A 26,521-nucleotide genomic window follows, 5' to 3' on the forward strand; every position below is an offset into this window, starting at 1 on the left:
AAAGCAGACAAGGGGAGAGAGAGAGGACACTGAATATATCAAATGCTTCAATGAGCCAGAGATTTTCCATGTTTGAGGTGACCAAATACTTTCCACCCTGATTTACGAATAAATTCTTTACAAATCCTACCATGTGAATTCATGGATTTTTTTTTTCACATTCTGTCTCTCACAGTTGAAGTGTACCTCTGGTGCAAATTAATGACCTCTGTCATCATTTTAGGTGGGGGAACTTGCACAATCGGTGGCTGACTAAATACTTTTTTGCCCCACTCTACATGTCTCACTTACAAGAGTAAAAAGACATATTACAGTGGAATTCCACATGTTTTTATCAGATCTTGATGCACTTCTTACTACTTAAAATGTTGTATTATTGCTGCAAAAAAATCAAGTTTTAAACAAACAAGAGATGAATTCTGATTAATCGAAATCGAGCAAGTGTTTCACAGTACTGTAGGTTATTTCTTTTAAGATCCAAAAGAATATTACAGAAAATAACACACATGCTTAAATTTTGTCCAAGCAGGAATGCATGATCAGCTTTTTTAAAATCAGAACTATGCAAGTTACTGAATTTGATTATTAATAAATTTCCATATTTTGTCACACTTAAACCATATCAACCACAACTGTCCATGGTCTTACCTGTCTGAGATCCTCACTGTTGACATAATTCAGGGTTATCACGACTGTGTCATCACCATCTGCTCTGACAAGATCCTCTTCAGGATTCCATACAACCGTATCCGCTTCGTCTATGTGTGGAAAACGAAATTCCAAATCTTCTGGAAGTTTGTCCCGGGACTCTAGTTTGAAGGATTTGTTAGGAACTATACTGGTCAGATCAATAATTTCAGAGCAGTGGTCAGGGAAATCATGATCACTTGAGTCAGTCTGCTGCCGCTGTCCCACGACAGTGTTTTTAATGTCTGTTGGGGTTGAATGCATATGATGGGATTTTCCTGGACTTTGTGTTGTCACTGCCTCACAGAGTGATTTCAGTTTTTTTGGATTGTGTTCCATCTGGAAATTGTGAATCTGTGAACCAGAAAACAAACACAAGACACAAACGAAAATAATTCAATTATTTTTTCAGCAGCCAGTCATTTAGTACATGTTAATGAATACAAAGCTATAAGTCTTTCACAGATGTATTAAATGTACCTTACTACACAAGTCAACAACAAATTCCTGGAATAATTTCATCCTACAGAAGTGCAAATATTCATAGATGTACATAAAGCACTTGAATAAGACAACTCTTTATTGCAGTTGCACAGTCATACCTAGTACAATAGTACAACAAAATTAGAAAATGTCGCATGTTACCACCGAGCACTACTAAACACAACAAAATACAGTAACTTTAAAGTCATCATTATTTGTAATAATAACTTTCTTATTTTAACAAACCTGTTTGCCAGTGTCACTGTCAGATGAAGCCCCATGTTCAAGTAGATCTGGGACAAAATCATCTGTCTCACTGTCAAATCCAAGTAATGTCACCGGTGAATCTTCTTCAGTTATGCTGACAGAAAAATCCTCTTCAGATGAGGACTGAACTGTTAACGGTGTTTCATCTTTCGTGCAAATGTAAAATCTCAGGAGCTTCAATTTGGTTTGTTCATAAAGTTTGCCAACAGTGTCATCTAAAGCAATCGGATTTCTTTTAAAATCACAGATATCAATGACAAAGTCTTCAACTCTCCCTTTTGGCGAGTACCCATCTGGAAAAAACAGGTCCTTTCCCATTTCCAAAATCTTAGCTACAGTTGTAGTTTTTTCCACAGTTGCATGTCTTGTTCCTCCACCATTTCTGGTTCTCACTTGACGGTATTCATTACTGCTTAAATGAAGCCATCCGATTTCTATTTTTCTGCAGGTCTTCTCTCCTGCAGTATTTCTCTGTCTTGCCATCCCTTCACTTTGCTTGTGGAACACACCTGATGAACCACACAGCACTCCTTTGGTTTTTGATCTTACTTTCCGTGCCGCAATTTTATCTCTTAGGTTCTGCAGAAGAGTGTCTTTATCTGTGCTGTACTTAGTTTGTTGACAGAAGGACTGGACAGCTACTCTGTCACCATATGTCCTTATGTATTTAGCCATTTGTCCATCAGTCATGACGGACAGCACTGCCTTATCCACCTGCAGACATAAAACATTAGAGAAATGCTATTAATATACTTTTATTCTAGGAAACCACACTAGCGCACATGGAATACTAACTGTATTAGAATACAGTTCTTAATCACTGTTCATGATCATTATCAAAAGTTACTCTGTCAACTTCTGTCTTATTACTTTACTGTTGCTGTGTTAGTATTAGTATAGTAATATACTAGTAGATATTTATATACTACGTTACTAAAAAATATTTTGCTAGTAAGGTATAAGTAAGGTAAGTTCCACCAAGTATTTTGTGCCATGGTGTCCATGTTACCATGGTAATGGCACAGCCAGATAACAACATCCAAATTCATGGGCTGCAACCTCTTTTTTTTTTAACTTTATTTATCACATTGTCCAAATTCATGGGCTGCATCCTCCTGAGGACGCTTTGTAGACCGATTACGTCACAGCGATGCGCCGAAGGCTATCCAAATTCGTAGACTCCTTTTTTTTTTTTTTACTTGCACAGAAATGTACAACAATTATGGCAATCTCTACAAAGATTCTATTTTAAATTCGTAAACTCCTCCGAATGCAGCGGAAAAATGCGTCCTCCTTTTCACCGATTTTTTTCTTTTAATTATTGAACTTTATTAAGAAACAGTATACAGAACATGTATACAACCAGAACAAAATTAACATATGCCAGGGGGTGTAATACAAAGAATTACAAACATTCACTTTTCACCGAATTTGAAGGATGGGTCGGGTGTGTGCTTCGTGGCCCACCATATCCCAGAATTCAAAGTGCGGCCCAGCCAAACTCCAGTTTCCGGTAGTGGCGGCCGCTAATAAGTTTTAAAATGACCGTTATTAATCTTTCTGGGTCACAAAATAAAATTTTAACATATTTCAGGGGAGAACTTGGGTGTATAAACTTTAAATATCTGCTCAGTTTATCAAGATATCGCATATTTGCAAAAGTGCTTCGACGTTTTCCTTGATGTCTGTTACTGTGCATCCCATCGAGTGACACCACTGGGGCCCGTTCTTCGTACCTCACTAAATTAGCTGGATTTGATTGTTGACGATTTCGCGTGATCTTGGATCGTTCGGTTCCCCGAAGCTCATCCTGGACTTGCTGCCATAGCAACAGAGCCGTAAGCGTAAACCTGCTCCCGAGCAGGTTTACTTTATGTAAACAGGATTAGATCGCGGCCACGCAGGTATGTCCGCTTCATTTATACGAAAGCAACAGCGATATTCCACCACTGTTTCACCATAAATAAATAACATCAATGTAACCAAAGATAATGCAGCACTTGATCCTTTTATTGATTTCACACAGATACATACATGTCATTTCCTAAAAAAGGGAAATGTACTATTAACATTCTATTACATGTAGTTGATTATTACAGATGTAATTCATATTTCAGAGAAGTAATTGCAAATTACTTCGTGTAATCAAGATGGGAGACCACGGCTATAAAAGCGAAGGTGGATTTGGGAAGTCTGTCGCAGTCATATCCTGTCCGTTTACCGAGCAGCCCATTGCGGAAGGTGCAAGATTGATAAGGAGAGTCCTCAGAATTCAGCGTATATTGCGGGACAGACAGGATCCTTTAGCTCAGCGCGACAGTGTGCTCATTGAGAGATATCGATTTTCCCGTGAGGGTATTATTTACTTAACCAACTTGTTGACGAGGGGGTGCAGGACCACCACCTGTCTTTTTGTGCTCTGCCCTTTTCTTGGTTGCTGTTATGAACAAACAAACAGATTATTTCAGGGTCTCTTTCCAAGAGACGAAAAGCAATATAAGTGATAAATATTACCATTCTGTAGAATATTCTTATATTTCACTTTTACCTGTTCCCATGTTCTAGTGGGTCCTGTTGTGGCTCTAATGTGTAAGGGGATATAATATAACATATTATAATATAATATAATGTAATGTAATATTGGATAATATAGTGTAATATAATAAATCTACCCTACCGCCTACTGGTGTTGGCCAGAGGGGCCGATGGCGCGATATGGCAGCCTGGCTTCTGTCAGTCTGCCCCAGGGCAGCTGTGGCTACAACCGTAGCTGCCTCCACCAGTGTGTGAATGTGAGAGTGACTGAATAGTGGTATTGTAAAGCGCTTTGGGTGCCTTGGAAAGCGCTATATAAATCCACTCCATTATTATTGTTATTATTAAATTACTTACGAGTTTAATTTGTCAGCAACTTTCTGCCAGCCCTCTCTCCTTGCTTTTGCAGCCTTTGCAGTGTTCCCTTGCGTTCTGATTAAACTCTGAAACTCCTGAAATCCCTCACTCAAGAGTTCTTGCTCTGCTGCCGAAAAATACCGAACGCGCTCCTTCGACATTTTCGCCGACCAATCAGAGGGTTGCCGATCAATGTTTCTACTATCGATGCGTAGCCCCTTTTACGACACCCAGTGATCTCACATTACTTCATCCAGCTGTACTAATCGTCAACAGCAGGTGTGTTCGGAGAACCGGATTAGCGAGCTCACGGTTAGCGCGATGATTTGGTCTTGGATGTAGTAAGCGACGTACGAAGAACGGACCCCTGGTCTAGAGTGAAAATGAGTGCAAGAAAACTTGTGTATGTGTGTTTTGTTATTTATTGGCTTTTAGAAAAAAGATCTAACACACACACACACACACACACACACCCCTTCAAGTGTTTGTATTTTAAAAAGTCAGTTTTAAAAAAAATTCAGGTTATTCTGAATTTCCCATAGGTGTGAATGTGAGTATGAATGGTTGTCTGTCTCTGTGTGAGCTCAAAAGGCTCGAAAGACTGCCGATCATCATCCAGGGGATACCTCTGATAGGATAAGCTCGAGCCCCAGACAACCCTAAAACTGGATGGGTAGATGGATCTTTTGGGAGAAATGGGATTTCCTGGCAGTGGATGACAGGAAGATTACCGTACATCTTTTTCCATGAAAACAGAAATGAAGAGAAATGAACTACAGCTGTGTTACAAAGGCACATTTTGAAATCTGGCAATAAATACAAACTCTTCTTAACACAAAGATAAAAAAAAGGACACATTTCATTGTCAATCAGTTCACAAACTCATTTATTGCAGCGCACTTATGTGTAGACATTCATTTCCTTTCCACAGGACGGTAAGAGAACATTTCACCTGCTATCTTTAAAAAACTTTTCTGTACATCCTCCAAGAGGAGATTTACTAAGTCAACACCGGCTGGAGTCCCCTAACACGGATTCAAGGGGAAAACGGGGGCAGCTAGTTATAAAACCTCTAAGTTAGCACAGCAGCTGCAATCCAAATGTCAACAATACAAAAATAAATAATTGAGATTTCTTTCTGGATGAAAAATGGTGTAAATTGTTAATATTCTGATGTGGGTTAAGAGCAGGTTCTAATCTATGCAGTGCAAATGGAATATTTTACAACACATTTTCTCATCTGTACAAGTACAGCGCCACACTCACACTCAAGTCAACACACAGGTCCATCTTTACCCAACAATTCATCGCAGCACTTATTTGTTTTCCTGCCGGTTTCACTGTTTTTAGTGGAATGTCAAATATCAAAGGCCTTCTGTCCTGACACAGTTTCAGCACTCATCAAGAGCCCTCTGCACTTTTATGTAAACCATAAAAGAGATGCTGTCTGAACTGTCGTGGTTCACTCTGTGCTAGAGTAGAGAATGAGAGTCACAGCACTGAGTTATGATCAGAATAAGACATGTTAGCTGAACAAACACAGTATGTTACTGTTAAAAATGCAGCTTTAAAAAGGCCGACTGAAGCCAGCACACCTCTGCTGTCTGTGTTCCTCTGATGTTTTTAATCAGTGGTGTGGCACCTTCATGCTTCAGATTGATGTCTTTGTTTTTCACGATCTCTACTTTCCAAACAGCTGCTGTCACATGTGTTATCACAGAGATCAATACTCCTGCTTTGAGCACAGGGCATCTGGAATGTTATGAATCTATTTTAGTGATTGATAATTAGTGATTGTCCAAAGCCTCAGTCCTCTCCCATTTAAATGTGATGCTCCAACACAGAGCTGCACAGAGCCCCAGTGTGAGCCTGTACATGTGAACATTCATTAAGACTCTGATCACAACAACCAGCGTTGTTGACAAAAATGCAACCTCGACTGAGATTTCCTTAAACTGTACAAAAAGTCAGGTGAACTTGATTTACTTACTCTTCTTCAGAAAGTGCACAAAGTTAGAGTCAGAGTCTGTACACGGTCTCACACGGAGCTGATACGAGTATAGCTACGACAGATTTAAGCCAAGGAGGCAAAAGGCTACGAGCAAAGCTGCTGACATGCACACACACAGATATTCTGTACAGTGATCAATCGCTTTATACAGCTTCTGTAAGGAAAAGCAACTCAACTAGTCTGAAGAGATTCATTACAGCTTTCCAGGAAGTTTACAACAACAGTTCCACTTTTAGGCAGCTGCTTGGAAAACCTCTTTAAAGCAAAGCAAAGAAACATGAAACGGCCAACGTCATCTTCCACGGCAAACGGAGGAAGCAGTACCATGTTCGTCCAGCTGGAGATGTCCGAAAGTCTCCCTGTTCCCCAAAGTTGAAGCAGGAACAGTAAGAGTTTGTGTCTCTGCTGCTGAGAGGATCAGTTCAGACGAAAGGCGCTCCAAAACATTTAAGGCACCACTGGACGCTGGGAGTAGGCGGGCGATCGATGCAGTGCAGAGACTTGCGCTGCTCCGCGCTCAGCTGGTTGTATGCGCTGTGGTACTCTCTGTCGAAGGCCTCTGCATGATGACGACACAGATATGAGTTAGGAACGTTTCACGTCATCGCTTTTCATCACCTTCAAACTCTTACAGCACACTAGAGGTCACAGCTGACATCACTAGTTAATCTCACTCACCTACGTCGATGTTCTCCCGTCCCAAAGCCACCAGTGACAGAAACAGTATTTCTCTATAGACGCTCCTGGGAGACATTCACACACACGAGGCATCAGACACTTTTCTAATGCACTGCAGCAAAAATCATAACTAAGAGCTTAAAGAAAGACTAAATATGAAACAGTGAGTATAGATGAAGGAGGAGAACTGACCTCTGCCGTTTGAGCCCTTCTGGACGCCGTTTGATCTCTCGGATCAGCAGGTTGATCGGCCCGTAGACGTCTTTGGTCTGGATGTTGCGAACAATGGTGTTGAGGAGAGTTCAGCTCTCCTGGTGGTCTGTTGGCCCCAGAGTTCCCCTCTTCTCCACTGGAAGCACAAAAATCAAAGCATCAGAGAGTCTGCTGAAATATTCTTTTAGCAAAGAGCCTCCAATCTGATCTGTTCTGCTCAGCAGTGACACTTTAACAAAAATACCCGTCAACCTCCTAATGCATGCACCGAAGGTATCAATTTCAAAATCCCTTGTTGTCTCGTTCCAAAGTTATTAGATTGACAAGATTTTCAGAAAATTTGACCTTTAACCTCAAGGTCAAGGTCACTGAGGTTCAGTGTTTTTTAGTAGATACATGTATGGTCTTAAGTCCTTTCGTTATTTACTTTACATTTAAAAAAACATCTTTGACTTAATTTGGGGGGGGGGGGGGGGTACCTTTTAAATCAATACTTCATTCTCAATGTGCACTAAAATGTGTTTGCTTGAGGTTTAAAGGCCCAACTCTGGTGCGCCCCAGTGGCGATTATGCAGTATAGTGCATCCTAATAATTTGAAAGCTCACAATTCAATCTGCAAATACAGGTTCTACACTTGACACTGTACTGATGGACAATGATTGATAATGTCTGTCTTCACACTCACAAAAGGTCCTCCAGAGCAGGTAAAGTGGTTCTCCGGGTTCTTGGTGCAGGTTGATGTTGTCCCACAGGAGCTGTACGTACACCTGCTTACTGTCCTGTGGCAGTGACGTCAGAGGCAGCTGCAAGAATAAACCATGACATTATAGCACAGCTTACATGGTGCTCGCTAATTAACAGGACATCCTCTGTAAAGGAATGAGTTTGCTGTGTTGGGCCTAGATGACTGAAGCCTTCTTATAGGTGGTGTGCACATCACTGCTGGCTTCAGTCCATTACAGTCACAGCATTTCATCTTTTATGTGTGGGTCAGTTTCATACAAACATTCCTCACAGCTTCATTTGGACATATTCCTCTACTGTATGCCCACCTGATGGATGATGTCACAGTTTTCTTACAACAACAAAGAATATAAAGATGAGAGCGATCGAGGAGATTTTTTTTTTTAATCTTTAAAAACAGTAAAAAAGCAGCACACCACAGAGCAAGAATACTTTTTACCAGCTATTGTGAAATAGCTAAAATATTCCACGACCCAATGTTCTGAAACTAATCTACACTCTGGTCTAAAAGTTCCTAGTTCCTGGTACAAGTTCCTGTGGACAGTAGTGCATACCTTGAGATTGGAAAGCATAGAAGAAGAAGAGAAAACTGCATTTAACCAGATGTTATGTCTAACCTGCACTCCGTTGTTGCAGTGTTCAGAAGTGAGGATGAGACCGGGCAGGTGAGAGGGCAGGTCCAGGCGGCGGAAATACCACACCAGGTTCCAGAAAATGATTGGGTGCTGGCTGAGGAACTTGTGGGTGTAGATCACCTGGACAGATAAACCACAAAATGTAACTTAAAGGATCTTGAATTTGCTGGCTGACACTTGCTATACACATAAAACCATGAGAGAATGTCTTTATATTTATACCTGATCTCCCTCATTCTCCAGCAAGGTTTCCAGCTCCTTGCGCAGTACCACAGGGCTGAGGTACGGCACAGACACTGGTTTGGGATTTGGCCGCTTTGTCCCCATGCCGTCCTGTAAAGACACAGAATTCCACTCACTGACTCCATGCGGATAAAAGCACTACTGTCAGTGAAGGCTTGGAACAGAAAGGAAGCACTGACCGACACTTCTTGCAAACTGCAGGGAAGGCTGGTGGTGGAAACACCATGTCCAGGTCTCTGAGAATAGTCCAGGCTTTGCAGAGGTCCTCCAACACTGTTGCTACGTGTCAAAGATGTCCCGGTGCCTTTCTGCTGCTTACATGCTGCCTGGTGCTCCAGGAGACCCAGGGGATCTGACTGTACCGGCCCTGGAATCAAACTGGAAACAACCATTCACTTATTTATATAGCACCAAAACATTAGCATTATATAGCACTTTATATTATAAGGTAAAGACCTTACAATAATGCAATGATCCACAACAACAATTATTATTTTTGTTATTAAAGTTTATTCCAATAACTTTTTGTTCTCAGTCACCAAGTAAAAGGCACCAAGAGCATATTAGAAGATCTATGCTGCCATCTAGTGGCATTTACTATGAAAACACTAGTAAGGCGGTGCTGAAGATTTAAACAAACATGCAAATACATCTCCTCGTGCATGCAACCTGAGGTGCATTCAGGGTACTCAGATGAAGTTGTACCTCTTCTGTGCTCCTGGAGTATTTTCAGCGGTCTCCCTCGGTTCATCTTCAGCGAAAGTGATAAGGTCTGGTGTCTTAATGTCAGCTGCGCTGCTAGCTGTGGGGTGGGTGCTTGTGCTGTGGATGCTGTCCCCTGAGGCACTGGGATTCACATAAAACCTTAAAGAGAAAATAAAAGAACAGGGATATTTAAATTTGAGTTGCCACAAAGAATATGTTTGTGTTTTACAACACAGGAAAAATAAAAAATCTCATCTGACAGTTTCCTACCCGGTCATCGTGCGCAGGTCGTGAAACTCGATGTGCAATAAGGGAAGAAAGACCGTCTGACAGAAAGGACAGTTGGTATTGAGGTTGGAATCATCAGCAGTCCAGCCTGCCATGATCTCCTCGTCGTACACCAGCGCTTCACAGGAGCGACACTGGGAGCAACTGGACATCAGCACCTGTAAGTGGGATAACGCGTCAAACCCTGCTGTATTTTAAACATCAGCAGTGAGAGTGCAGCACAAACAGAGACTCTGTTCATGCATGTCCTACCTCCAGTGCACAGTTCTGGAAAATACTCGAGGAGGAGGCGTGATGCGAGGAGCTTTGCTCAGAGTCAGGACCTCTGCCCGGGCGCCCTGGAATCAGATCTGCAGGCCGACATGAAAACAATATTGAAAGCTGGCATCACTGGCCTAAGCAGTACTTCACTGCCCCTCCCTTGCTTCTTCATTTACATCAGAGAGTCAGTGCTTACGTGTCTGTGTGGTCCCTCGGCCCGTGTCACTGCTGCCGCTGCTGCTGCCGCCCAGGCTGGTGCAGCTCTGGTTCAGACCATTAGCCACCAAACCTGGGATGCCTTTTCTCTCAGGACTGTCATCCAAGTCATGTGCAGCCAGCATATTTTCATCCAGACGAGCTGGGAAGCCGCCGCCACCAGCCTGAGCTTCATCCTGTAGAGAAAAGTTACCTTAAATCTTCCCTTTTATGCAGAACAGGCTGACACACCTGTTCCATCAGATCAGATGTTAAACTGCTTAAAATGTCTGGAATGACCCTTTAATGACCCTCACCTCATCATCTGAATCGGCGTAAGCGGATGCCACTGCCCCCCACACTTTGCTGGCCACGTTTGCTGCCTGCTTCATGCTTGACTTGAGCACATCGATTTTAGGTCCTGTTAAGAACGTGTCCATCTTGATACCTGAAATGGTGTTAAAGACCGAGCCCAGCGACCCCCCCTGAGAGGACTTGACCAGTGCGGTCAGTGAGGACGATCGCTGGCCCGGGCTCGCTGTAGAGCTCGCAGGCGTCTTTGTCTTTATTGCAAAAGTCTTGGAGCGGGTTACAGTGCTGGGGCTGCGTTTGGGGGTGTTGCTCGGCGAGCCAGTTGGGGTTTTCACAGGAGGCACCGGGAGGCTGGACCTGCGCTCCAGAGTCTGTTTGGGCTGAGGTGCATCCGTGGAGTCTACCTGCGGCTGCTGGAGCTCCATGCTGGAGGATTTGGTACCCAGCGGGGTTTTCAAGCTCATGTACAGCTCGATCTCCTCAGCCAGGTTACGGGACACCACAGCAGGCACGGAGCGTGGCGGTTCCTGACTGTTGACAGAGGCCGACTCTTCGCTCTCTGACACCAGACGTGACAGTGGGTCAGCTCCCACTTCCACGTCGGCCCTCTCCAAAATGGGTCCTCGCACTCCAGAATCATCTTCATTAGTTTCAGTGTTTTTTCTTACTTGTTTCTCCCTATTTACTTCGGTACCCTTCAGCTCTTTGTCATCTGTCTTTCTTTCTTCTGCGGTTTCTGGGTCCTCTTCTTCTGGAAGCTTTTTAAGCCTCAACCCCTGATTTTCCTCAGGCTCTTCCTCCAAGTCTTTAAAAAGTGGTTTGGGCACAATATTAGGGGGTGGGCTTTGACCTCCTGAGAGGACTCCAGCTAGGATACGAGCATCAGCGCCCATTCGGCTGGCCATGTGGTCCATGCCTGCCTCAGAGAGCATTCCAGCACGAGTTTCAGCGCTGAAGCTGCAGCTGCGTTCAGAGAAGGATTTCTGCCGCTGATGCTGAGACTGGTGAGCTACGGCCGGGGACGGCAGCGAGGGATCGTCATCGGTAAGTGACACGTTATCGTTCTTGCTGTGTCTCCTGAACAGCTTCCCTTTACCTGCACACAGATACAGTTATTGTAGTGCAACAATTACATTTATGTAGCTTAATTGAAACAGGAACAAATTATCTTTACAAATTCAAAGGTGATGCCAATTTCACAGAATTTCCACCAAAACATTTTAAAGTATTTGAGCTAAATGTACTTTCTTACCTGTTTCTCCGTCAAAGCTTCCCGTGGACAGCCTAACAATACTGTGGACATGCGGCAACCCATCGACAGGACTGTGGGGCTCTCCCACTGCTACTGCACTGTCCACTGAGCCAGCTATGTCCCCTCCTGGTTAAAAAGAAACAAAAATAAAAGTAGTGGTTTGTGGTGCATACAACACAATACTGGAGGTGAAGGCCTGAGGCTGGGCCTTTCTTACCATTATGCTGTGCTTTGGTATCGTTTCTCTCATCAGCCGGCGGAAGGGCAGCGTGCAGCGGTTCAGCCAACTCCTGGTGCAGCTCATCCTTGGAGCCATATCCTTGATCACACTGTCTCTCTGGAGATCACAGAATTAAAAAAAAACCACAAACACAGCTGTAATCACAAATGTACACTTTTAAGAAATCTTTTGTTTTTGTTCCTCAGAGACTCAGCTGAACCTTGGGTTACAGAGAACTGATGCTTTGGGAATCAGTACCTGCGCTGCAGTGGTTATCTGCTACGTCTTCCATGTCATGGCTGGGGGCAAATACACTGTTCTCCTCACCGTTGACCTCGCTCGAGCTGTCTGCACTTCCATGACTCAAACAGTCGGCATCAGTGACTGCTGAGGCAGCTACTGGAGCACCTAAAGAAGGACGCAGGAAGAAACATGAGTAGACTGTATGTGGTATAGCAGCAGACTTCTGATATTTTCTAGTTAACATCAAGTTAATGTCATCTTTTTTTTTTTAAATTCCAATTTATATGTAATCATGAAGCTATGATAAGAAGTGTCCTATAACTTCTAAGTAGAGTCAACCTCTTGTCTGATAAAGTTTCAGGTTTTAACTAGTGCTGTCAGCGTTAATCTTGTTAAAATGACGTTAACGCCGATCACCCCTGTGCGTGGGGCTGGACGGCGCTAACGAGCTAACGCCGTGCAGCCCCACACATGGGACGATCCGCATTAACTCGCTAACCAAGATTTGCCGCGTTAATGCGGTTATGGCGTTAACGTCATTTTAACAAGGTTAACGCTGACAGCACTAGTTTAAGTAACCCTGCTAACAGGTAAACAAACAAACCAATCATATAACCTGCTTAGCAGAGGTAAAAAAGCAAGAAAAGGGAACGAGAGGAACACAGCCCTGTACATTTGAGTCACACCTGTGGTAGTCAGCGTTGATCCCTTCTCAGAAGATGTGCGGTTTAAACCGTATTTAAACTGCGTGACTCCACGAAGGACGTTGCGCAACTTGGTCCACATGATCAGGCCGCTCTGGTTCCGGCTGGGCCACGGGCTCTCTAAGACAGCCTGCGCAGAACAGATGAAGGATGAGATTGCTTAATAAATCCCATAAACCAGCATAACAGCAAGACCACACACACACACACACACACACACACACACACACACACACACACACACACACACACACACACACACACTTCAGATCTTAAAGTGATAAGCCATATATGTAAACCTTATTGTAGTATCCATATGTGATGGCGTTGGGATGGACTCCAGCTTTCTTCATCTCAACCAGGACTCGCACAGCCATCACAGGCAGACCCCACACGCCGCAGAGCTGCATCATCACTCTGTAACACACCTGACAGCAGACAAACACATGATCACTACTTTATATGTTTTGCATTGTCTATGAAATTCCAAAAATCTAAAGAGAAGTGATAATCTAAACATATTCCTACAAAATGTGAACGTACCTCATCCAGTATCTCCACCTCAGTGGTTCTCATCTTCAACAGGATGTTGTACGCCTGCTGCATTGCCCGGGTCTTTGACTTGGCCATCCGTACAGCTGCTGGCAGGCAGATGAACCACAGACTGTAGCAGTGACTGAACAGACAGCGGGCCCACAGAGGCGGGTTGGAGTAGAAACGCTTTGCCATCTTGTATGCGAGCTTGACCTCCTATAGGAGCAGTACGGGCACACGTCAGATGAACACGTTGATAAAGACAAAGGGTGAAGAGCATGGTCAAAGCAGGTATTGTTCCTACTTCTGCTGAGGATGATAGTGTGAGTACGTACTTGCTTTGTCCTCTTTGCTAGTAGTGCAGGGCTGCTGGACAGACTGGCCCCTGCTGCTCTGGTGCTGAGCGCTGGACGTAACTCTCTTGGACGGTCAAATAGATTTAACTGCAGTTTGGGGAACCCTTTATACCTGCAGAATGTAAAGCAAGGAACACTTTTAAACCGGAGTCAGAGTCAGCCACAGTCAAGTCAGTTTAACTTGTTGGATATTGATCTGATCGGTTTAGTAACAGAGGGGGTTGTTAATCAGTTTCAGCTGCTTTGGTGTTAATGACATTAACAACAGGTGAACTAGAGGGACAACAACGAGAAAACCCTAAAAACAGGAATGGTTTTACAGATGGAGGCCACTTCTCTTCTTTTCTGATAGTTTTTTCACTAGTTTTGCATTTAGCTAGGGTCAGTGTCACTGCTGTTAGCATGAGGCAATGCATAGACACTATAGAGGTTGCACAGGTAGTGCAACTCCTCCAGGTTGACACATTAATACCGCTGGCAGAAAGAGACAGGCAGTTAACTCTAGGAGAGCTGGACAGGGCCACAGAAGGTCCTTAACCCATCAGCAGGAGCGGTATCTGCACCTTGGAGCCCGATTACGTTTGCCATAAAATACCAGAATTAGCAGGTCCACCAGTGGCACCCTGTGCTTTTCACAGATGAGAGCAGATTCACCCTGAGCACACGTGATAGATGTGAAAGGGTCTGACGAAGCCGTGGGGAACATTTTGCTGCCAGCATGACCAGTTTGGTGGTGGGTCAGCAATGATCTGGGGAGGCATATCAGTGGAGGGACACACAGACCTCTGCAGGCTAGGCAACAACACCCTGAGTGCCATTAGGTATTGAGATGAAATCCTTGGATCCATAGTCTGAACCTACACTGGTGCAGGTGGTCCTGGGTTCCTCCTGGTGCACAGCCTCATGTGGGGAGAATATGCAGGCAGCTCCTGGAGGATGAAGAAATGACTGGCCCCCATACTCGCCTGACCTAAATTCACCTCTGGGACATTATGTTTCAGTCCATCCAACACCACCAGGTTGCACCTCAGACTGTCCAGGAGCTCATCGATGCACCATCCGTTTTCTTATTATGAGCACTCCCCTGACATTCTCAGGCACACATGTAAGCACGCGGTGACAAAATGGACTGTCCTGCCCCATCATTTTATCACTGTGATTTTTGGGGGTGTCTTGGAATTCAGCCCTCTGTAGACTGATCACATGCCCATATCGGTGTTGACATTCAGCATGATTTTTCCCCTATTGAGCTCTGATGTGTTTTTAAAGTGTTACTATAATTTTGTGGAGTGTACGCTTAAAGCACTACAAGTCTTACGTGTACTGAGGAGCAGGATCCGGTCCATCATCTACTGGAGGCTCAGGAGGCATTACAAAGACTGTGTGCTCACTCTTTTGAGACTCATCCAGCTCCAGCAGTCTTGTGTCCTCAGATGACTCTCCTTCAACCTGCAGAGGGGATCACATCCAGAGATTTAGAAAACGACACAGGCTGTAGACCATTTCCTGTCTGATACCAGTAAATAAACTAGGTTACAAGGATACTCTATAAAGCTTTTGTAATTAAGCAGTAAAGCATGCTTATTTGATTGTGATTAAGTTAGAGGAAAAGCAGGAAAAATCCATGCCTCTTGACTGAATGCATTCATCAGATAGGGGGAAATTAAAATATATGAAGAGGGGAAAAAAAAAGGTGCAAGGAAATCTGATTACATTATCAGCAATTACCTTGGTGCCCTTGTCGGTGATTTTATCAGAGGGAAAAAGCTGCAAGTAGAGGGAAGAGAGCGAAGGGAACAGAATGAATCAAAGGAAATTATGGCTTCCTTAGCCTCCCAGCGTACAAATGTTACTTTGCCAATGAACCACTGTAACACAAAGGCCTGTTCCTGGAAGCAACGCTCCAACGGAAGAGAAAAACAAAACAACAAAGACCAGCATGCGTTTTTTTACACGCCTGGAGGCAGCATGATGCCGGGATGGTAATCACCTTTTCGACGCAATCGTCAAAAAAGGCCAGGCCTGTGTCCTTGTCGCTGACGAAGGTGCACTCCTCAATGAAGCGGATGAATATCTGGGTCTTGGTGAGCTGGGAGTAGAACTTCTGGTGGGCACGGTCTCTGCTTTTGAGGAACCCTACAGGAAGGGAAGGAGAGAGTGCGGCGTCAGCTTCACGGTCATCTCAGTTTACGGAATTTATGAATTCAGTGTCACTCGTTAATTTCGTAACTTAGCAAAGAACAAAATTAGAGTCTTTACTGCATCTTAAAAGGACAAACATAAAACGTTTTGTCCTTTTTGGCCTCATTATATTAATTATTCCTGAGTGACCCTCATCAAATCAATGTGCAGCTATTTATAAAAGTGTTAAACTATGTGGCGTGAAGAAGAGTCTCTTTCACATCATCTAAAATTGATCTTTGAGAGGGGAATTAAATGGAGCCAGGAGCCTATTTCCCAGCATCAAACACTCTTATGGCTGATGAGAAAGGTGATTAATTTCTAAAAACACCTTTAATGGTCTATTTTAAACCATTACAGTACATGGAAGGGAGGGCAGGGAGTTGGACTAAAGGGCATATGAATGTGCCCAGCCTCTCAACCACTCGGTCAACCTGACTCCTTGAAACAGAGATGCCAATAAAAGTATGCATGAGTTGAGCCCATCTGGATTAAAGTTGTAAATTATGCAAAGGTTACAGATCCAGGAAGCTATCAACAAATCCATAGTGTTTGGTGAATCACGTGTTTACCTTGTTGGTCATAGAGGGAGTCTGCAGCCGTGGTTTTTTCAGAGGGCGCCTGGGTGATGGGTTTGAGGTAGCAGCGGTAGCCCTTCAGGATGGAGGCCATGAAACGAAGGAAGGCCTCTTGGATTTCCATCTCCAGGGCCGTCCTTTTCTTATGCCAGGTGAAGTCCGCGTCCATGGGAGTCATGTCGACAGCCGAGCCATCCGGCATCACTGGGCGTAGCGAAACTAAAACAAGCCAGTGTGGTCAGTTTAAATAATTTATATCAATTTCTCAGCTCTCTCCTTATATAAAGTGTTATTAAATGTACGCTCAATTAATAATAGGTTTATTAATTAGGTCTCCCCACATTTACTTTTCTGTAATAATGCTTGATGATGGAGATAATGTAATGATGCAAAATTATGAGAGTCACAGAACAATGAGGTTACTAACGCTGTTAGCATTAGCTTTCTGACCAAAACGCCTCAGGTGCTGTCAAAAAGTTCAGACAGGTCTATATAAGCACAGCGTATGAATGATTAGAATCAAATGCATTAACTGCAGCTGTTTTATAATGGAGACTGAGCATGCTCAGTGTGGATTTTGACAAAAGTGTTTACCGTTAAGCTAGCTAGCTTGTAAGTACTTTTTATTGCATCAAAAATTTGACATAGTAAAATAATTCTGATATTTTATCAACCGAGCAACCAGAAAAGAAAATATGAAAGCGTATTTGTTTTTTAAAAGGAAATAGCATACAGTTCAGATGCTTTTTTCCCCATTATGTAAAGTTTTGTAATGCATTGTTAGCTTTTTTTAAAGGTATAGTTTTATTTTCAGCTTTGGACTACCATATTTACTAAAAGAATACCATGATGCGTTTTGTAATTTAAGCTTACAGTGTTCAGATAAAGATTAAGAACCCTGTCCACGTTAATTGTGGTAACTTGGTATAACAGGTAAGTGATCCAGGTTTTGCTATACAAATGAGATGCTGTTTGTACCAGTGGCCAGCTGGTGGTGCAAGTTGCTTAGTGAGTTAATGAGACTCTTGCAAGGCTTCTTTGGGAGGTTCTTCCAGTTGCTGTGTTTCTTCTCATCTGACCTGTAACATACAAAACCACAAAGTTTGTAGACTGGAAAAAACCAAAAGACAGCTGAAAACAAAAATCTGGGAAAGAGTTATTCAACATAATGAGAGCTGTTAATGTAGAAGACAAAGTGTGTTTTTCTCCAACAAAGCACAACATACAGGTAGATAGTGTTGGTGTCCAGATCCACACAAACAACATCTGGTGGGGGGTCATAAAGGTCAAAGTAGCGGGAGTCCACGCCCACTATAAATGGACACGGCGCGTTGAGGACGCCTGCGAGAGACAGCGGGCACAGGGGGATGTAGGGACACTGCCACTGGAAGGGGAAAATCATCTGGAAGGAGACAAAAGCCAGAATCAGGATTATTACTCCCAAACAGATGTTTTTAAAGGGTTTCCCATGTGTAAAAAAAAACAAAAACAACAGCAGCATATTTCTTTCCTTACTCACGAGCCCATTTTTTCATATTGCTCCACCCCTCAAGAACATCTATAAGTTGAACACCGAAGGTAAATAAGACAAATTTAGGGGGGGGTCACACTTGCATAACTGATCTATTGTAACAGCTGAAACCTATTTGGGTTGATTTTGAGAATTGTGAAATCCTTACTTTTCTGGAACTGGAGAATAAGCAACTACATTCAGTGAAAAAAACCCTCAAAGTTCAAAAAGCCTGAGTAGTGCCAGAGTTATTTGGATACTACGCTGCCTGCAGGCAGGGACATGTGAGACACAAAGTAATGATCACCTATAAAAGCAATTTAAAATTGTCACAAGTTTAAAAAGGAAGTCATTAGCTTGCGGTTCTAATCAGTCATGACAGGCATTTTCAGCTAAAAGAAAGATGCTTTACTTTAACATTGTCTGGACTTCATGGTACTGTGTTGCAACATTATTAGGCAATAAATGGATAAGTGGAAACCACCATTACCAATACTCAATAGGGCTACATTATTGAGAGTTGAATACGTTTACAGTATTGATTACAGTGTAGGCGTCACTCGGGCTCCATTACTGATTTTGTGTCTACATGAATAAAAAAGACGTGCAGTGCTGCTCACATCACTGCTCAGAAACTTGTTCCTCTTCTTGCTGCTGCTTTTCTGGATTAAACTGCTCTACCTGACTCATCTTAATGCTCTTTCATTACAGCCATAAAACATAAGTGAAAGGAAATGAAACTAATAGTTACAGTTCCTCCATGTGGACCATTTGAGCTGTCTTTGACTAATTACTGATACTGTTACATATACAGCATATATCATTTACTAAATGTAGCTTATGTCACTGTGCTGTATCTCTCTCTCCATCTGCTTGTACATGTAAGGCTTGTCTGAACATCGAGTGCCTAAATAACAAGCTGTGCATTCTGTAAGCTCTTAATTAGTGTTTTTATTTAAGTAAGCAGATAGTTTCCTTCTCTGCAGTTCTGATGAATGTTGACTCGACAATAGTGACTACTACTTATGTCACTTTAAAGGAAAGTGTTGGGTTATCCAAACACAGTGGAGTTAAACTGTGCATCTGCAGCGTGTTATTCATTTAATCCTTTTGCAAATATATTTTTGTTGCTGTGTTCCTTAATGAGATGTTATTGTGCAACACTTTATAGTGCTAACCATATGTTTCTTATCTAAAAAGTTCAGATAAGTCAAGGAAATGCAAGTGTCAATGTTTTGCATGTGCAGATTGAAAAGTTAAACAACTGCACAACTGAGACACCACAGCCTGCAGTCATAATGTTGTTTTCTTGACTTTTAATGTGTATGTTTTTCATTTTAATCACATGGTTAATATTAGACATGATTTTCAAAACAGCCCAGGCACTTACAGGACATATTCTGTATTTATGAGCAGAAACAGTGGCTGTGTGGTCGCTTTGCATGTCAGCACTAGGTCAAGCTGATGATTCATTTCTTTCCATGCTGACAGCAAAGGCAATGAAACACTGCAGGCAAATATGAGCTAAATGGACTCAAAAACAAAGCAAATGCACTGAGGGGAACTCCTGCAGAGGAAAACACACAAATCCAAGTTTCCAGCTTTGCCTAAAAACAGGCAGCTCTTCATTAGAGCCCAATATAGGATTCTTAAGAAGGATACCGATATGTGGTGATTAAAAAAATCCAATATTTTGCTCTATCGGCAGATGTTATTTTCTTTCAGACACAATGAAAATAAACAGATATCATTGACATTTTTTTGTAGATGTTTATTTACTCATTTACACTCTGCCTGACTATGCTCGGATCAGCTGGTTCTTTTGTTTTGTGACATTTAAAAAAAAAGTGCTGCAAAGAAGGGACGTTTCAGAGTGCCCTCTGGTGGACAAACTAGGCGATGTCAATACTGATAATACAGCTGAAGGGTGTTTCTCTCGTCTCTTGTTTGTTTTTGTTTTCTCTCACCCCGTTTTCAGCCATTATAATTGTCGACACTGAGAAATGAACAAAATCCGAATTTTGGCCATAAATAAAAGACATTAAAACTAATCTAAAACTGTAATCAGACTAAGCAGGAAAAGCTTTGCTAAACTCCAATCCAGCAAATAAATGATATCTATTTGAGTATATTTGAATACATTTGAGTATGACAATATGAGAGTGCATGTTGGAGCCTACTCACAGCCACCACAGCCTCGGCCACTCCGGTGAGCACGGCGGGTCGGAGCGAGTGCAGCAGGATCTTGCTCTCCAGCAGGACAAAGTGCAGCAGTGTGGCGCAGTTCTCCGAGCCCAGATTCATCAGCAGAGTGCCATAGTCTGCCCCGCTGGCACGGAGGGAGAGAAGAGAGGAGAGGAATGAAGTGATGAGTTCAGACAGGGAACGGAAAGCACAGCGGAAAGAAAAGGAGAGGGAAAAATAAAGGGAAAAGAATTTGGAAACAGAAGAGTTCATTGCTGGGTCTGTAACCAAATGTAACCGGAATTAATCAAATGGGAAACAAGGAAAAGGCAGAAATACAGGCACAGAGTCAAAATAACACCATCAACATAAAATGTATTGTTTAACAATCTCGCTGTCTGCTTTACTGCTTCAGCTTGCTAAAGTGCTCCGTTTTCAGATGCTTTTTTTCATAATCTAACAAACCAATCATTTTAAAAGCCTTCATAACCACAACTTAAAAGTGACTGCCTTTTGTGCAGTAATTCTGTCTCCTTTAAATCTCTATTGTAGAGACTGCAGCACACATTACTTTGAATATCAATAGCAGCCGGTGCTAGCTTTAACAAAAGCCCATCAGTCACCATTTTTATGAGGTTTCAAGGATGAATAAGGCAGCGTCCAGAACTACAAAAAGGAAAATAAAGTAGCTGAATTACTCATATCAGTCGGAAAACGGCAGAAGTAGCAGCAGAAAAAGGCTTTAAAAAAAAAAAGACAACGATGCAGGAATTAGCTGAACATGGTTTTTTTTTTTGTAGAGAAATGACTTTGTTATGCATTTATTGAGTAGGCAAAGGTACCTGAGCGGTAAGGGTGTACACACCGGCTGGGAGAGGATCAAAGTGTCGTTTACAGAGAGCTGCAGAGGACATTAAATAACATCAGTGACAGAAAAATACAAAAATATCACAACAAATGTTCCCAGAGTACTGCACATGTGGAAACTGGATTTATTTTGACCGACAGCAAGAGAGAAAAACTCTGACCTGGACCAAGATTCTGGGTCTTTGAGGGGAAGGAAATGAGACATTGTGCATGAAGTGCGAGATGTGCCTGTTGAAGGAAATAATAAAACTCATGTTAGAGGTTTCCTTTTAAAAGGTTGGCATTAAAGTGGCCAATGAATGATTTTGAAAGTTTCCACAGCTGCCAAGTAGCTTCCTACTTTTCAATAGGCAGTGGGTGCGGGCCTGAGACGGAGAACTTGTAGATGAACATCAGGAACTTGCGGAAGCACTCAAAGAAGGGCCAGCGGGAGAGCAGACAGATGCATTTATTGGTGTTCACAGGCCGGTTGGGGATCATCTTCTTCTCCACCGTGGTGAGAAGGCCCAGCTGGATCTTCTGCTTCTCGCTCAACAGATCTGCTGGATATGGCTCGTAAAACTGGATGGCTGATCCATACACCTGGCAACAAGAGGTGGACGTTAAAGTGTTTGAAACATTTTGGCTCGGCGGAGAGTTTTAAACACTTAAATTTAAATATTCCTTTGGTAGCTATGTCTTACCTTTTCACCAGAGGAGATGGTTAAGACGAATGTAGAAAAGACAGGCAGAGGGTCACGAGTGTTCGGCGCCCAGCACTCGATGTTGGCACCCATGGGCAAACAGAACAGAGGTACAGACTCTGACAGAGGGAAAGACTCATAGTCCTCTTCTGGGTAACGAAAGATTAGACCTGGAGCACAGAATAACACACAAACAAATAAATAAAAATCACATGATGAAACAATGTGGTCGTTCAAAGCAAGACACATGGTAACGTTTAAGTTTATTGAATAGTTTGAATAGGTCTTCAAACTTCCAGGCAGGCCTTTAATCCCAGTCTCCCTGCAGGGATTAAACTCCTACCTTTAAGAAAAGGGAGATCAGTATTTTGCAACTCTGATGCTCTTACAGTCAGCAGCCTGTATAATTCATTTTGAGGAAATAAGAAGCTCAACTTGATGTCTGTCACTATGAAAAAACACACACATTCTTCTGAGCATGCATGGACGCACACACATGCGTGCGTGCACAGCAGACGCACCAAAGGGCGTGGCAGGAAGTGCAGTTGTCCGAGATGAATAAACAGCCACTTCACAGGAAAAAGGCCGGCCAGAAGATAAAGCCAGCCTGCATGTTTCCACAGGGCGTGTATGTTTGTGTGTGTGTGCACATGTTAACCCTGATGACGTTACGCAACGCAGCGCTCAGAAGGCCAAACTGCTGCGGAAGCTTTCAGTCAGTGAAAATGTCACCCAAAGATCAGCGATACACGCTGAAGGTGACCCAAACACGTAAGCAGTGGCCATTGTGACGACACACAATGCCCCAACACGTCTCGCTGCTGCAGTTTTGTTATCAGTGTTTAACATAAATGCACATTTTGGAAAGACTCATGACTGCAAAACATCCTCCCCTTTTCCTCCTGCCTGGACACTGTTTGTCCAGTATATCTAGTGTCCCTGCTGTCCCCCCTCTGCACAGGTCCAAACCATCTCAGCCTCGCTCTCCAAGTTTGTCTCCAGACTGCTCAACCTGAACTGTCCCTCCGATACACTCGTTTCTAATCTTGTCCATCCTGGTCAATGAAAGTATTAGCATCTTCAGCTTTGCCACCTCCAGCTCGGCCTCCTATCCTTTTGTCAGTGCCGCTGTCCTTAAACTATACACGAGAGCAGGTCTCACTACTGTCCTGTAAACATTCCCTTTCACTCTTGTTGCAATCCTTCCATCACAGTTCACCTCTGACACTCATCACCACCCATCTCCACCCTGCCTGCACTCTCACACACCTCACCTGTGCACAGTCTGTTGCTTTGGATGGCTGACCCAGGTATTTAAACTAGTCCACGTGTAACCAACAGTTACATGTGCCTCTCTCATTCACACACACTCTGCTTGCTTCTACTGTTTAAAACACTATTATCTAACTGGTCAGTAACACAACGATCAAAGTGATTTACTGATATATTGTATTTACTATTACTGTCAACCTTTTACGTTTTGCATAATATTACAGTACAGTTTTAACTAAGACAAAACATTGTTTCAGTTATATATATTAACTACCTGCTCTTGTAAACAGCTTTAACACCACATGAGCAAATCATTAAAAAAAAGAGAGAGATAGTGAGATGAAATCAGATGAATCAAAGACTAAAAACTGAATTACACGAAGACGGACACAACAACGTGACAGCAGTAACCACTGTTCAGCAGCTGCAGGAAACAGCAGCTGAAGATGGCATTTTGAAACTGATCACTTTTACTCACCGGCTTTGTAACTGATGGAATTTGATGCGGATACAGACTTCTTGTAACACAGGAACACGCTGGAGCCCCACTGAAAGATCGATCACACTCTTATTATGCATTTGAACTTTCACGAGTGATGCTACTGAAAGAGAGCTAAGAAACTAAATTCAGACGCACCATGCCGCAGTTGAGGTTCTTGTCCACTTTGCAGAAGGTGTGCGGCGGCGTCTCGCCTTTGCTGGTGACGATGACGCAAATGTCCGTCACGGCCAGCGAATTCTGCGGCTGGACGGGTGGTGCTCGGCGGAAGGTGATGAAGATGCGCTGCGAGGTTGCAGAGCTGTTGTTGACATTCGCGCAGCGTCCGTATGGTGTTGCCTGGATGACCTCACACCCCTGGATGAGACGCTCCTTACCTTCATAGAGCACCCTGAAAGACAACGAGTAAGTAAAAAATGTTACTTTGTTTAATACCTCTGAATATTTATTTATTTACTTTCTTTTTTTTTTTTTCATCAAATCCAATATTGCCAAAATCAAACTGCAACTTTAATCTGTTAAAGTTCACTTTACACATATTGTAGCCACGTTTGGTCTTCGTGCATATTCACTTTTTGTCCTCACTGAGGACCAGTACATAGTTTTACATTCACAGTTAGAGGCTAAACTCACCACCAACTTCATCTCATAAGTAGCAGAGCACCACCACACTGGTATGTGAGGTACAGATATGGAACTTAATGAAAAGAATCAGGGAACTGTTCCCAATCAATGTGATAAATAAATACAACTTACACAACCATAGAAGGATAAGAAGATCATAAATAAGAGAATGCAGGGACACTATGGGTGCTAATACAGCTTTGCCCCCCTGCAAAACCAAAGGGAAAAAATAGCATATCTCTCTGGTTGGTTATATTTTCCTAGCAGTAAATTTTCCAAGTAATGATCTTAACAGTCTGAAGTGAAGGTTTCCACGGAATCCTCCAAAGTAATTATTGACAGGATAAATTCCCGGGGCTGTCTTACGTCTATGCCTACTAGCTATTTCCATCTTCCGTGTACCAACTTTTATTTCCTGATTGGACGCAGACAATAGAAAACAGTGACAAACAGAGCAGCGCCAAAACTGATAAGAGGACATATTTGATATAAAAGAGATAAACAACTAAATTATTTCATAGATAAGAAATAACAAACAGCAGCTAAACCCAAAAAAGAGAAGACTGAAGTTGACAGAAACCTACAATCTAACAGAAAAGTTACCCACGTCTTAAAAAAAAAAAAAAAAAAAAAAAAAAAAAAAAACCCACACACAAAAAAAAAAAAAAACAAAACAACCACATTTACTATTACTTGAATCCTGTGCTGCTCATAAGAAGACCTAGAACAACATGCCTGATTTCAATCACCACCTGCATGATATAAAGTCACCTTACAACATCACATTATTCTCTAAACTGCATAGACGGTTAATCTGGACACTCTGAGTTACCACCACAAACTGCACACTAAATATTAACACATCACATGCTCACAGTCTTGGGAAACATATTTCCACAATGGAAAAACAAACATTAGCAATCAAAGAGTCATTTTCCTTTATGTCCTCTTTAGGGCTACACCGATATCTGCCTCTTTAATTGCTAAATGCTCTGCTGTGTGGAGCAGCTACTGAGTCAGGTGTTTGTTTTTTAAAATCTGATCAACCTAAACAGTAACCGTGCAAGCTGTAAACCCCAAATAATAATCAGAAAGGTGCTAAAATGAGCAGGAACTGCAGGCGGAGTTATCTGATCTAAGGGTTTTATACTAGTAACTGTAGCTTTGAGTCTCGTAAGCTGTCAGAAACATTATGCTTACAGAAAAACACAGAAGGACTGATTTCTGTAAACTCCACGCAGCTTTGCTTCAGTGCAATTACGTAGTTAAAATGCAAGAAACTACAATTTCTTCAGGCGCACAAATCTGACAAAGCATAAGCACCGCACTACTACTATATGAAAGCATCCTTCCCATGGGAAACAAAGTGTATGCCAGTGAGACACTAAATAAAGGGGTTAAACTGTGGCTCTGTGGTAAGAATAATCTCTGGTTCTCCTGTTTTACAGAGAGGATCAGTGTGTGGTCAGCACTGCTTACTTTATTCTGAAAGCTCTGGTTTCTCTTTAAAGCCTCGGTAAGTCTGTCTTCAGTGAGTGATGTGATTCAGACTTAGTAGCTGACTCATTCACATCCCAGACAGTAAAGTGGTTTTCGTATCCAGCTCACAACAGATTAAACCCTTGTTACAGCTAAAACGTTCTGTGCGCTACCTGTCTCTGCGACCTGCTCACTCCCACATTGAATTTCACACAGCCAAGAGCTGCAGTCTGGAAAGCAATCAGTGCCCCACTGTGTTGGATTTTTTTATTTTTTGCATGACTGCAGGGCTTCTGTAGCAGCATGCTCCATGTCCTCCCTTTCCATCTGGACAATGCCATGTGGGAGGCCAAAAGCTTTGACTCCTACCCTCTACAAACTAGGACTAAAAACACACTTTTTGATCCATGGGTAGAGCCAGCCGTTGCAGATATAATAGTCCTGAAACACTCCATTTATTCTGAAAAGAGTGCAGGACAAATCTAAAGAGGCCGGGAGGACAGTTGCCAGCAAAATTCTCATTTAGGCAACAAAAACAGGGTCTTAATGGGCACGGTAAGCAGTCATGCTCTGGAGCCCCGGGCTGGGAATGTTGGACAACAGAAGGAGCGATAAATGATTTACGCTTCACTAGATTTACATTTATTCTTTCACTGGACAAGCGGAAGGTGGAGTAAAAACAAGAATCTTCTCAAACAGCTTTCGAATTAAATTCACAAA

General features: G+C 42.7%; 2 protein-coding genes across 5 annotated transcripts in view; both read right to left on the reverse strand.

Annotated features, from left to right (window-relative positions):
- Positions 1 to 236: 236 nt before the first annotated feature.
- On the reverse strand, positions 237 to 2,286 carry LOC120721702. Its single transcript, XM_040012185.1, has 2 exons — positions 1,417 to 2,286; positions 237 to 1,041 (listed from the first exon to the last, which is right to left on the reverse strand). Exons 1-2 carry the CDS (start codon positions 2,125 to 2,127, stop codon positions 613 to 615), a joined length of 1,140 nt encoding a protein of 379 aa, XP_039868119.1. The 5' UTR covers positions 2,128 to 2,286; the 3' UTR covers positions 237 to 612.
- Positions 2,287 to 5,191: 2,905 nt separating this feature from the next.
- The window catches only part of dennd4c (DENN/MADD domain containing 4C), a 36,857-nt gene continuing 15,527 nt past the window's right edge, over positions 5,192 to 26,521 (reverse strand). For 2 of the 4 annotated variants that reach the window (XM_040012210.1, XM_040012211.1), the window contains exons 3-34: positions 23,837 to 24,089; positions 23,678 to 23,747; positions 21,928 to 22,097; positions 21,585 to 21,826; positions 21,406 to 21,472; positions 21,220 to 21,278; positions 20,378 to 20,522; positions 17,910 to 18,085; positions 17,662 to 17,762; positions 16,678 to 16,902; positions 15,915 to 16,060; positions 15,653 to 15,691; positions 15,243 to 15,373; positions 13,904 to 14,036; positions 13,578 to 13,784; positions 13,334 to 13,462; positions 13,017 to 13,164; positions 12,346 to 12,495; positions 12,085 to 12,204; positions 11,868 to 11,993; positions 10,621 to 11,711; positions 10,305 to 10,500; positions 10,100 to 10,197; positions 9,830 to 10,005; positions 9,560 to 9,718; positions 9,037 to 9,232; positions 8,834 to 8,947; positions 8,594 to 8,731; positions 7,918 to 8,035; positions 7,211 to 7,367; positions 7,019 to 7,083; positions 5,192 to 6,899 (exon numbers count right to left, since the gene is read on the reverse strand). In XM_040012210.1, coding sequence (XP_039868144.1) covers positions 7,321 to 7,367; positions 7,918 to 8,035; positions 8,594 to 8,731; positions 8,834 to 8,947; positions 9,037 to 9,232; positions 9,560 to 9,718; positions 9,830 to 10,005; positions 10,100 to 10,197; positions 10,305 to 10,500; positions 10,621 to 11,711; positions 11,868 to 11,993; positions 12,085 to 12,204; positions 12,346 to 12,495; positions 13,017 to 13,164; positions 13,334 to 13,462; positions 13,578 to 13,784; positions 13,904 to 14,036; positions 15,243 to 15,373; positions 15,653 to 15,691; positions 15,915 to 16,060; positions 16,678 to 16,902; positions 17,662 to 17,762; positions 17,910 to 18,085; positions 20,378 to 20,522; positions 21,220 to 21,278; positions 21,406 to 21,472; positions 21,585 to 21,826; positions 21,928 to 22,097; positions 23,678 to 23,747; positions 23,837 to 24,089 — 5,170 coding nt within the window. In that variant the 3' untranslated portion in view covers positions 5,192 to 6,899; positions 7,019 to 7,083; positions 7,211 to 7,320. The remainder of the gene's footprint in view (positions 6,900 to 7,018; positions 7,084 to 7,210; positions 7,368 to 7,917; positions 8,036 to 8,593; positions 8,732 to 8,833; positions 8,948 to 9,036; positions 9,233 to 9,559; positions 9,719 to 9,829; positions 10,006 to 10,099; positions 10,198 to 10,304; positions 10,501 to 10,620; positions 11,712 to 11,867; positions 11,994 to 12,084; positions 12,205 to 12,345; positions 12,496 to 13,016; positions 13,165 to 13,333; positions 13,463 to 13,577; positions 13,785 to 13,903; positions 14,037 to 15,242; positions 15,374 to 15,652; positions 15,692 to 15,914; positions 16,061 to 16,677; positions 16,903 to 17,661; positions 17,763 to 17,909; positions 18,086 to 20,377; positions 20,523 to 21,219; positions 21,279 to 21,405; positions 21,473 to 21,584; positions 21,827 to 21,927; positions 22,098 to 23,677; positions 23,748 to 23,836; positions 24,090 to 26,521) is intronic. The other 2 variants (XM_040012212.1, XM_040012213.1) reach the window with 2 other exon arrangements.

This window comes from Simochromis diagramma, unplaced genomic scaffold (genome assembly GCF_900408965.1).
Source record: "Simochromis diagramma unplaced genomic scaffold, fSimDia1.1 OVJJ01000604.1, whole genome shotgun sequence".
NCBI classification, from domain to species: Eukaryota; Metazoa; Chordata; class Actinopteri; order Cichliformes; family Cichlidae; genus Simochromis; species Simochromis diagramma.

Bases quoted from the DNA above. Each gene is read 5' to 3' on its own strand.
- LOC120721702 (XM_040012185.1), bottom strand. From the start codon at position 2,127: ATGACTGATGGACAAATGGCTAAATACATAAGGACATATGGTGACAGA. The intron at 1,042-1,416 runs GTTTGTTAAAAT...TCTGGTTCACAG, and splicing joins ACAGTGACACTGGCAAACAG to ATTCACAATTTCCAGATGGA.